General features: G+C 44.1%; 3 protein-coding genes across 3 annotated transcripts; 2 read left to right on the forward strand and 1 right to left on the reverse strand.

Annotated features, from left to right (window-relative positions):
- The first annotated feature begins 7 nt into the window (after positions 1–7).
- Positions 8–1,439, forward strand: wuho (tRNA (guanine-N(7)-)-methyltransferase non-catalytic subunit wuho). The gene has a single exon (XM_017609884.1). The coding sequence runs from the start codon at positions 253–255 to the stop codon at positions 1,396–1,398; it is 1,146 nt and encodes a 381-aa protein (XP_017465373.1). The 5' UTR covers positions 8–252; the 3' UTR covers positions 1,399–1,439.
- Positions 1,431–3,079, reverse strand: Rpt4 (Regulatory particle triple-A ATPase 4). The gene is made up of 5 exons (XM_017609883.1): positions 2,860–3,079; positions 2,667–2,786; positions 1,887–2,607; positions 1,663–1,803; positions 1,431–1,600 (listed from the first exon to the last, which is right to left on the reverse strand). The coding sequence occupies exons 1-5, from the start codon at positions 2,963–2,965 to the stop codon at positions 1,498–1,500; spliced, it is 1,191 nt and encodes a 396-aa protein (XP_017465372.1). The 5' UTR covers positions 2,966–3,079; the 3' UTR covers positions 1,431–1,497.
- A 358-nt stretch (positions 3,080–3,437) lies between these two features.
- Positions 3,438–4,962, forward strand: Acat1 (Acetyl-CoA acetyltransferase 1). Its single transcript, XM_017609887.1, has one exon. It carries the CDS (start codon positions 3,563–3,565, stop codon positions 4,793–4,795), a length of 1,233 nt encoding a protein of 410 aa, XP_017465376.1. The 5' UTR covers positions 3,438–3,562; the 3' UTR covers positions 4,796–4,962.
- Positions 4,963–11,363: the final 6,401 nt, after the last annotated feature.

Below are 11,363 nucleotides of genomic sequence, written 5' to 3' on the forward strand. Positions count from 1 at the left end.
ACTTAGAGATGGGATTTTTTTAATCCTGATAAGCGACGTCAGCATTTTTGAAATAGAGCCCATTGATCGCGCATATCCTTTTTAAACGCCTCTACGTTACGGGAAAAGTAATTAAAAATGTATGCATAAGTCATGATAGTTTTTTTGTTTATTAAGGAAATCTGAATAACCGGTCAGAAACGCACATCGCTATGCAAAGTGCTCACAGACGTCCGCGGTCATTCTATGTTCCATAGGACTTAATTTTTTACCATGACGGCGCTTCTATACGCTGATCCGGATTTGATATTTGCTTTGAATAGAAAAGTTATATTTGTAAATCCAAATGACTTGCAAATATTTAAAGAGATCGAGTTGCCTGCTGATTTAAGGGACTTGGGACTTAAAACCCCTAAAAGTTCCGAAGAAGAAGCTGCAACTAGGAGTGAGCAATCGAAGAAGCCGAAAGAAGTTAACATTGAGGAGCCTAGCATACTGCATGTGAAACTATCGCCCGATAGACAGCTGTGTGCAGTAACCACATCTGGACAAAAAGCCGTCCTTCTGTACCAATGTCGGCCTGAACACGCTAAGCTTATCTCAGTTCGTCCACTGGCACGTGCCTCCAGCGCTCTTACATTCAATAAAGATTCAAATATTCTTCTAGTGACAGACAAGTCAGGTGACTGCTATAAATATGATTGTGTAGAATTGGAAGATGAACCGCGTCTTTTACTCGGCCATCTTAGTATAGTGTACGATGTTCTATGGACTCCAGATAACAAATATATTATCACCTGCGACAGGGATGATAAAATTCGTGTAACAAACTATCCTGCAACGCATGATATACACGGTTATTGTTTGGGGCATAAGGAATTTGTTTCTGGACTTGCTTTATTAGATAAAGATACAATTGTATCTGTATCTGGGGACAAAACCTTGCGTATATGGGATTTTATTACTGGTCGGGAGTTGTCTAAGATGGAACTACCAGCACCTGCTTTACGTATTTGTTTGCGTTCTATTGATAAAGAAACATTCCAGGCTGCAGTTGTACTCTACCAACCCGATGAATGCATTGGTATTTATGAGATTAGAAAATCCGACGCTGAAGAATGGAAAATAACAGAACAAAAAGTACTTAGGTTTCCAAAAGTGATCATTAGCAATATATGCTTTGTGGGTGAAAGACTGTATGCCGCCGGTGTTGTTGAGGACCGATTTACCCTTAAAATATCCACGTTATCGGAGAAAGTACCACAGGCAGCGGAAAAGTGGATTACGATGATAGAAGAGCAATTTAAAACCGAGGAATGGAAGCCTGAGGATGTATCGGCGTGGTTCAAAAAGCGGTATGACAACGTCAGCGATTATTTGGAACGTAAGAAAAGACGGATCGAAGAAAAACAAAAATAGTGAAATACATACATACGTAGATAGATACAAAATTGAAAAGTAAATAAAGTTTATATTGCAACTCTAGTAATTTTGTCGCAAATTAGTTTTTATTTTAAATTAAACCGGCTTATAATCCAATTTACTTTCCAATTTCTTATTGTCAGCTACCTTGCGCACAGCTTTCATGAAGTCCTCTTGGATGACATATTCCCGGTCAGCTCTAGTTTTTGAGAGAAATATTCGATAAAAACAAAATATAGCAGCAATTACGTTTGTTATTACCTAATAGCGAAAAGACCGGCTTCGGTGCAAACATTTCTTAAATCAGCACCGTTGAAGTTGTCTGACAATTTTACAATAGCTTCATAGTCGATTTCTCCATGCTTTGCAATTTTGGCTGCATGAATCTTTAGGATCTCCATTCTGCGGAATATGAAAATATGTTAAAATTTGAAATATCAAGACAACAAATGTGTAATAGGTATGTACATACAAATGTTACTTACCGCGCCTGCTCATTGGGCAGTGGTATTTCAATTTTTCGATCCAAACGACCTGGACGCAAAAGGGCTGGATCTAGAGTATCTGGCCTATTCGTAGCCATAATCATTTTCACTTGACCGAGCGAGTCAAAACCGTCCATTTGGTTAAGCAGCTCCATAAGTGTGCGCTGAATTTCGCGATCTGCTGATGTGCCCTCAGAGAAACGGCGGCCACCGATGGCGTCAATTTCATCCATGAAAATAATGCAGGGCTGATGATCCCGAGCATAGTTGAACATCTCACGGATGAGACGTGCACTCTCGCCAATATATTTGTCAACAATTGCTGATGAAACCACTTTCAAAAAATTGGCATCTAGTTGCGAAGCTACGGCTCTAGCTAATAAAGTTTTTCCGGTACCAGGTGGTCCATACAACAGACAACCTTTTGGCGGTGTGATGCCTACACGCAGAAACAGCTCGGGATTTAGTAGTGGGAGTTCTATGACTTCACGCAATTCCCGAATCTGTTCAGAAAGACCGCCAATAGCTGAATATTTCACTTCACCAGGATCTTCGTGGGACATATTGTAAACAAGTGGATCGACCTCGCGTGGCAAATATCTCATAATAGTAAGAGTGGTCATATCGAGAGCAACACGAGTGCCCGATTTTAACTTGGTTTTATCCAATTGCCGCCGACAGCCTACCACATATCGGGGACCATTTGTGGCTTTCACAATGACTTAATTGAAAAAATGCAGAAAGAATTAATGGAATTATTGTTAGACGCATATTACTTACACTTATCTTCGGTCAATTGTTTGAGAACTTCTCCAACAATTTGCCCAACACTTTGTAGTGCTTTAAGATCATTTTCTGATTTATCATACTGTTTAGTAAGCTCTTTGATTTCCTCGCGTTCTAACAAATTTCATTATAAGTAGTTAGTTTTAATCAAGTTTACAAATACAAACTGATAGAAGCATGTACTCACTTTCCTTCAGACGAGACTCTACCTCCTTATGTTCTAGAAGCTTTTTCCTGTATTCCACAAGAGCCTTTTCACGAACACCCTCTGCTGGCACACCTCCAGTAGTCATAATGAATTAATTTAGTTCCTTTAATTAAATTTAAAAACTTTCAATTATTTTTTCCTTTATATCAGTGATTTTGCTATTTTACGGGGGTGCTTCTTCTTCTAATTGGTGGACGTTCGCAATTTTAATTTGGTCCCAAACCGATTCCGGTAGTGCATTTGGTCCCAAACCGATTACGGTAGTGCAGTAAGCTGCCATATTTGTTAAGAAATATTTCATTTGCAGTTCATAATTATAGTACATGTTTCTATATTCGCATTGTTTTCTAACCACTAATAATATATACCATGATAATAATAACGTATCAATAGACTCATACAAACTTCGAAATTGTCTAAAATCGTTTGTACTATATAATTTAAGATATTTGCTTATTTTTACATCACTTTCTACCATGATAAAAACATATATACATATATATATATTTTTATCATGCTTTCTACCACGTTCTAAGATACATCTCTGTTCTTACCGTCTTATGCAATATTTGACAGTTCTTGATAGCTCTATTTTTTGCTAATTGACCTGTTGTAGACCAGGTGGACAATATAAAAATTGTATTTTGGAAGCTGTAGAATCATACAGGTATTTCTCAGCAAAATGGCGAGTTTTCTGCAAGTTTCACGTTCACTGTGCGCTCACAGCCGCAAATATAGTTCCAAAATACAGGATGTAGTGATTGTTTCCGCTGCCCGCACTCCAATAGGAAGTTTTCAGAGTCAGTTAGCTCCCCTATCGGCAACGCAATTAGGAGCAGTAGCAGTTGAAGCTGCAGTACAGCGCTCTGGAATCAGTAAAGATCAAGTTGATGAGGTGATTATGGGCAATGTGGTGTCTGCGGGTTTGGGCCAAGCACCAGCTCGTCAGGCAGCAATTTTCGCCGGCCTACCCAAAAATGTGTGTTGCACGACAGTGAATAAAGTCTGCTCTTCGGGAATGAAGGCCGTCATGCTGGGCGCACAGTCGCTGATGTTGGGTCAGGCAGAAATTGTGGTCGCAGGTGGAATGGAGTCAATGTCGAATGCACCGTATTACATGAAACGAGGCCCCACTCCGTATGGAGGTATTCAACTCATTGATGGTATTGTATTTGATGGCCTCACCGATGTATACAACAAGTTCCATATGGGTAACTGCGCTGAAAATACAGCGAAAAAAATGGGTATAAGTCGCCAGGAGCAAGACGAATTTGCCATACAATCGTATAAACGCTCAGCCAAAGCATGGACTGACAAGGTTTTTCATGCTGAAATCGCTCCTGTAAAGATACAACTGAAACGCAAACCAGAAGTTGTTGTCTCCGAAGACGAGGAGTACAAGCGCGTCAATTTCGATAAATTTGGGCAGCTAGCTACCGTATTTCAGAGAGAGAATGGCACGGTCACAGCGGGAAATGCTTCGACCTTGAATGACGGTGGAGCTGCCACTGTGCTTATGACCGCAGAGGCAGCAGACCGTTTGAAACTAAAGCCTCTTGCGCGTATTGTTGCCTTCCAAGATGCCGAAACTGATCCCATTGATTTTCCGATCGCACCTGCATTTGCAGTGCCCAAGTTATTGCAGCGAGCCGGTGTTAATAAGCAAGATGTTGCAATTTGGGAAATCAATGAAGCCTTTTCTGTGGTTGTATTGGCTAATATAAAGAAACTGGATGTAGACCCGGCTAAGGTAAACATACATGGCGGTGCTGTATCCATTGGCCATCCAATCGGCATGTCTGGTGCGCGTTTGGTAACACACTTGTCACATGCACTGAAACCGGGGGAGCTTGGATGCGCTTCAATATGTAACGGTGGTGGCGGTGCGTCTTCCATTCTAATACAAAAATTATAAATGGAAATGGGAAAAGATATATGTATGTAAATTATAGGAAAAAACCAGATGTGCATTTATTTTTATACATTTTTTTATTGGAAACTCGTTTTAAGTATAAAGCTGTTAAAACATACATACATACATACATATCATGGTACATAAAATAAATTTTAAATTCTGTTACATAAGTACATAGATTTTGGAAATTAGAAATGTTGTTGTTGTTGTTGTAGCGGCTACAACAACCCCGCCCAAATCGGTTGGTATCTCAGTCATTGTCGTCAAGTTCCACTAACGGCAACCCTAGGAAGCGTGCAGCTTCTGTGGGATCTATCCACAGGGACAAGGCCGTTAGGGTTGTCGGGTTTTCCGGGCATGCGAAGAGATGGTTCGAGTCGTGTGGGGTCTCTCCGCATGCCGGACATTCGTTCGGCGCATCCGCATTTAACCTAGACAGGTAGGAATTTAGCCTGCTGCAGTAGCCAGAGCGAAGTTGGGCTATTGTCGTTCTGGTCTCCCGAGGCAGATGGAGCTCCGTCATGTCGGTGTCCGGTGTTTGTGTGCCTAGAACGGCATTCACAGGTCTTGAGTCTACATAACTCGAGACTGCGTCCCTGTGAATGTCGTTCAGGGCCTTTCTATGAGCTGACGGGTCCAGAGGTTGCTTAATGAACCTCTGGATTTCGTCCGTCAGTTCATATAGATGCCTCCTGACGTGCCCCGGCGAGGGCTCCTCTGCAAGCAGCTGTCTATTTGGGTGGCCACATCTGTGGCTCCCAATAAGAAACTGCTTGCAGAGCATCGTGTTGTGCTCCCTAATTGGGAGCATTTTCGCCTCGCCGTGCAAGTGGTGTTCAGGCGACATCAGGAGGCATCCCGTCGCTGTCCTAGGTGCCGTATTTTGTACCGTCTGTAGCTTCGTCCACTGCGTCCTACTAGTCCCTGGCGATCACACTGGCGCTGCGTAGTTCAAAACCGGCCGGCCTATTGCCTTGTATGTTGCCAGCAACGTTTCTTTGTCTTTGCCCCAAGTACTGCCGGCTAGCGACTTGAGGACCTTGTTGCGGCTCTGTACTTTATTGACAATAGCGGTTGAGTGCGCAGAGAAGGAGAGCAGGCTGTCGAATGTTACTCCGAGTATTTTGGGGTTATTCACCGTCGGAATTGGTGTGTCATCGACGTGAATCCCCAGCGGTAGCCTGACCTCCTTCGTCCAGGTTGTGAACAGGGTCGCGGAGGATTTCGTAGGGGAGAGGGCTAGACACTTTGCAGTGAAGAAGCGAGAAAGTTCGGAGAGATAGCCGTTTACTTTCGAACACAGGTCATCAATTCCATTCCCAGTCGCCATGATCGAGCAATCGTCGGCATAAGAGACAATCGAGACTCCCTCTGGTGGTTGAGGGAGCTTTGAAATATAAAAGTTAAACAGTAGCGGGGAAAGGACACCACCCTGAGGAACCCCCTGTTTTATTTTTCGCTGCTTACTCGTTTTGTCTCTAAACATTACCGACGAATGTCGACCACTCAGATAATTTGCCGACCACCGTTTGAGCCTCTGTGGGAGAGAGGAGGCCTCTATATCTTCTAGTAGCGTGGAATGGCAGACGGTGTCAAACGCCTTTGACAAGTCCAACGCTACTAGAATCGTTCTCTCACAGGGACGGTTACGGTTAAGGCCACGAGTTATCTGAGTGTTTATGGCGTTAAGTGCTGTTGTTGTACTGTGCACTTTACGGAAACCATGCTGATGCTTCGCTGGGGTCAGGTGGTTTGTGAAGTACGGGAGTAGCAAGGCCTCGAGTGTCTTCGCTACCGGGGAAAGGAGTGTTATCGGACGATACGAATCTCCTTTGTTGGCAGGTTTCCCCGGTTTGAGCAGTGGGACCACTCTCCCCACCTTCCAGATGTCTGGGATGATGAGAGTGGCCATTGACAAGTTGAGGACCTCCGTTAGGTACGCTACCCCCGCAGGACCCAAATTTTTCAGCATCAGCATGCATATTCCGTCGGGACCCATGGCTTTGGAGGCTTTCGCCTTCCCGATGGCCACCTGAACTTCACCGCAAGTGAAAGCAAGGGGGGCACAAGTTGTTGGCAGTTTGTGCAGCCTTCTGGTCACTCGACGCTTGGCTTTGTCCACCGGAGGATGCAGTATGAACTGCCGGCTAAAATAGCTCGCGCATCGCTCCGGGTCCGACGAAGCATGGTCGCCGAAGGAAATTTCGACTCTGTCGTCGTGCTTCGTCGGGTTAGACAATGACCTCACGGTTGACCAAAGCTTGCTCACACCAGAGGTGAAGTTGCAAGTCTTCAGATGCTCCTCCCACTTCTTCCGCTTATGTACGTTTACAAGTTGCCGAATCTCCGCGTTGAGATCCCTGATACGGGGATCTCCGGGATCGGCCTGACGAAGGCTATCACGCTCATCGGCTAGAACAGCCGCTTCGGCAGGGAAGTTTGGACGTGGGTCCGATATACATCCTGCCGGTATGAAGCGAGCTGCAGCAGCAGTGATAGCCCTGCGGAACTTACGTTCACCGAGATGGACGTCGGTTGGTGTGGGGAGCGCTGTGAAGGTGTTTTCGGTAAACTCCGCGTAACCTTTCCAATCAGCTTTAGAAAAGTTGATATAGGTCCGGTGTTTGGCGGAGGCAAAGTCGGTTGGTTTATCAATCGAGATGACTATGGGTAGATGGTCTGATGCTAGAGTCAGCATAGGTCGCCACGTTATGCTGTTTATCAGACCAGCGCTGACTATTGTGATGTCTGGCGAGCTACTGCAGTTACCCATAATCCTGGTGGGTGCGTCGTCGTTCATTGTGCAGAATGTCGAATCGTCTATCTGCTCAGCCAAGTCTGTTCCCCTACGATCGTTTGACAGGCTTGAGTGCCAAAGATCGTGGTGCGCATTAAAGTCACCTACTACCATACGGTTTTCACCTCTGAGGAGCGCACCTATATCAGGGTGATATCCTGCCGGGCAGCAGGTGACAGGGGGTATGTATATGTTAAATATTTCGAGCTCAACATCGCCTGACCGGATAGCAATGCCCTGACATTCTAGGGTGGTATCCCTGCGGTCGATGTCTGCTTCGATAAGACGATACTGCACGGTGTGGTGCGTGATGAACGCTAAGCCACCACCATTATCTCGCTCGCGATCTCGACGGTGCACGTTGTACCCGGCGCAATTCAACAAAGTTGAATTGCTGTGCAACTTCGTCTCTTGGACCGCAGCTATTAATATACCATGCCGACACATGAAGACGGTTATCTCCTCAATCTTGCTCTGTAGCCCGTTACAGTTGAATTGGAGGAGCTTCATGTGGTTCGGGAGACGTGTCGTGATGTGGGGTGTAAGTGAGGTGTATGTTCTTGCCGCCGTTGGCTGTGTGTGCTGCTGAGGTGATTGCCGCCCTGTGGTGGTGGTGGGGGGCGTCGCAATTGAAGTCTGCGACCGAGCAGCGCAACACGGGCCCTCGAAGTTCCCCGTCCAATCTCGCGTGGTACGCAGACCTGAACATGCCCTAAAGTGGCACCAGCCAAGGCAGGTGTTGCACTTGACTGATGTCACATTACGGAATATTCTGGTCTGACATACCGTGCAGATTGTAGGGGGAACCAGGAGTTGTTGGCGGCGGCGTGTGGGTGGTGGTGCGGTTGTGTGTGTTATGTGGTCTGTGGTGGCTATGGTACGGTCTGTGGTGTTATTATGTTGTTGTGTAGTGGCGACTGTGTGTGGTTGCTGTGTGAGTGTGTGGGGCTGCACGGGCGGACTATGGTTTGCCGTGGAGGCTGCTCTGTTTGAGCAACAGGGGGCCACGTACGACGTGGTCCACTGTCTGTGTGTCCGTAGTCCCGAGCAGACCCTGAGGTGACTCCACCCCTCGCAGGCATTACACTTGACTGAGGTGGAGTTGTGGTGTAATCGTCTTCGGCATACACAGCAGGTGTATATTTCTGGCCCAGGGTTTGACTCGATGCCAGCCCTGAGTAGGAGAATGCGTAGTGAATGTTGCCCTATGGACGGACAACTTCTGAGACACTTCGCCGACCTAAACGGGGTTAGATCGCCGAAACAACAGCCCTTGGTCGGGTGAAACCCGAGTCATTCCGGTACGTAGAACCGGCTGTCGTGGGAAACTAAGAATATAAGCGTACATAAAATATGAAATTAGAAATCGTCACCTTAGGTGTACCTACTTTAATGTATTCTACCAAAATCTTGAAAAAAATGCATTGCAAAGGAAACTTTTAAACTCTTGATGCCGTCATTGTTACGGAACATTGCTGCATAAAACGGAATCGGAATTTGGTTCGCATTCAATTAAAGTCGGCAAATGTCATTTGGGAGGTTCCATGAGAAACTGAACCTTAGTGCAAAAATTGTTTTTTGTATAAATCTTCTTGAATCAACAATAGCCCGGTAAAATTAGATAAATTTGGTACGCAAAACAAAAAAAATTGTAACAGTGATTTATTGATGCAGTTTACTTCTATTTGATCATGGATCCAAAATCTTGCCCCTAAATTTCATTTGGCAACATTCCGCAATCTTGGATTATAGTTTTTTTTTTTGAGCTTTTCGAGATTTTGTACAAATTTGTAGAGAATTTATTTTCCCACATTTGTTATATAGAAGGTTAAATAAAAAAGGATATAGTTTAAAAAACTAACAACTCGTTCGTATAATTTCTATTCGTACTGTCAACAGGTATGTAACGTGAGAATGGAAATCGCTGCATCTTTTAGGCGCATCAATAGGTTTGTTCCACACGAGGCTGCGGGATCCCGTGGGTGCCTGAGCAGATTAAACGAAGATGTTCTCAACGAATGTCCGGCATGCGGAGAGTCGCCCCATGACTCACAGCATCTCTTCGTATGCCCTCTGAATCCCACCTTACTAACGCCGCTGCCCCTATGGACAGACCCCGTCGAGGCTGCACACTTGCTGGAGCTACCGCTAGTAGAGCTTGACGACAACGATTGGGGGACTAACCGAACTGGGCGGGGTTTTTGCAGCCGCTACAACAACAACAACATCCCGTGGGTGCTCAAAACAGCACAGAAAGCGTTCATTCCGCTAAAAATATGGGTAATAGAGAGCGAATACGTTCCACTTTTGGGTCGTAAATGTTTTCTTCTTTGTGCACGAAACAGACCGGACTTTTTTCCGGGCACAAATGTGCAAAAGGGCAATTTGAAATAGTGTGGAAAATACCACAGAATTTTTAGAAAATGTAATTATTTGATAGTTTTATTAGCCGTATAAGATAAATAAACGTAAAATCATTGTTAAGAGCTGATTTGTTGATTCCGGGCACGAAATATGCTTTTTTGTATGAAAAATGAGCAAGAAAGAAAATTACTCATACGCCACGTACACCTCAGTAACATGCCTTCCTGCTGATTTTTCATACAAAAATTCTTGGCGTACTTTCATTTGACCACTCATTACTTCTTTATTTATCCCTCGCTTTCCTTCATTAGTAACTTGATTTTTTTTTTGTAACAGAACAAGCTTTAGAACAAATGCAAAAATTTGGCACATAACTTGTTTTTTTTTAATTTTTTTCTGTTAGAGTTAGTTTTTTTTTCATTAAAAAATAAAAAAACTGGAATTATTAGTTAATTTGTCATAAACTATTAGTCCTATCGGAAAGTGGTGTATATACGGTTTATGGAGAATTTTATTAGCTTTGATTTGAGGTATCTCATTTTATGATTGTTTTCGTAAGATATACGTGATTAAGTGGAACCACCCCTTGTTTTAAGCTGAATAACGGTAAATTGCAAATATCTCGAAAATGTATCCATAGAAAAATAAATGAACTCGATTTTCGGAATCACCGAGCAATTCCACATAGAAATTGGATAGTGGCGTCTGGAGAAAAAAAAACCAATCTATAATTTGTGATCCAGTGTAGTTAGTGAATCGTACTACTGGGTAGAGCTTAACTGCCCCACTGTACTGATGTACTCTTTTGAAGACGGTATGCGATATGTATATTCCTATAATAGTTTGCTGACCTTTCGCTAGTTTTTTAAATGCATGCCTAAAACGGTTTGTGAGTGCTGATCTTGTCACGCAAATTAGGTGACCTAAAGTTCTAGGTCGCCTCCGAATGGCAAATGGTTTTTATGAGAAGCGATCTTATGGCACTCGGAGGTTTGAAAATGCGACGACCGCGGAACGGGATTTGCGTAGAGCAACATTTCTTGGAACTATATACGGGATCTGGATGAAAGTCTTCCTTAAATAAAATTTGAAAATTGATTGAAATGGTATGGTAAAGGGGACAATGGCTGGCTTAGAGGGATCAATCTTAAGAAGAACCTCAGCAAAGTACCTTTTCGCAAGACTATGTCCCCTTTGGACTATGTCTCCGAGGGAACTCGCGAGCTTCCGCCCAGAAATAATCATTAGCTCAACTAGATTCCACTGGAGAGGAGATGTAACTCCTCCGTGAGGGCAACCTTTTGTTGTTTAGAGTTGTACTACGCTGTCGCCGATTTCGATTTCAGCAATCCCAGTATTTAGCAGCCTAGCTATCCATCTGCGGATGGTAGTGCCCGATCGACGCCC

The sequence above is a fragment of the Rhagoletis zephyria genome, unplaced genomic scaffold, assembly GCF_001687245.7.
Source record: "Rhagoletis zephyria isolate East Lansing unplaced genomic scaffold, Rhagoletis_zephyria_1.1 Rzeph_scaffold_00263, whole genome shotgun sequence".
NCBI classification, from domain to species: Eukaryota; Metazoa; Arthropoda; class Insecta; order Diptera; family Tephritidae; genus Rhagoletis; species Rhagoletis zephyria.

Coding starts and splice junctions, on each gene's coding strand:
- wuho (XM_017609884.1), top strand. CDS start 253: ATGACGGCGCTTCTATACGCTGATCCGGATTTGATATTTGCTTTGAAT.
- Rpt4 (XM_017609883.1), bottom strand. CDS start 2,965: ATGACTACTGGAGGTGTGCCAGCAGAGGGTGTTCGTGAAAAGGCTCTT. Junction 1,804..1,886: donor CTGCCCAATGAGCAGGCGCG/GTAAGTAACATT, acceptor CATATTCCGCAG/AATGGAGATCCTAAAGATTC. Junction 1,601..1,662: donor GCCGGTCTTTTCGCTATTAG/GTAATAACAAAC, acceptor CTCAAAAACTAG/AGCTGACCGGGAATATGTCA.
- Acat1 (XM_017609887.1), top strand. CDS start 3,563: ATGGCGAGTTTTCTGCAAGTTTCACGTTCACTGTGCGCTCACAGCCGC.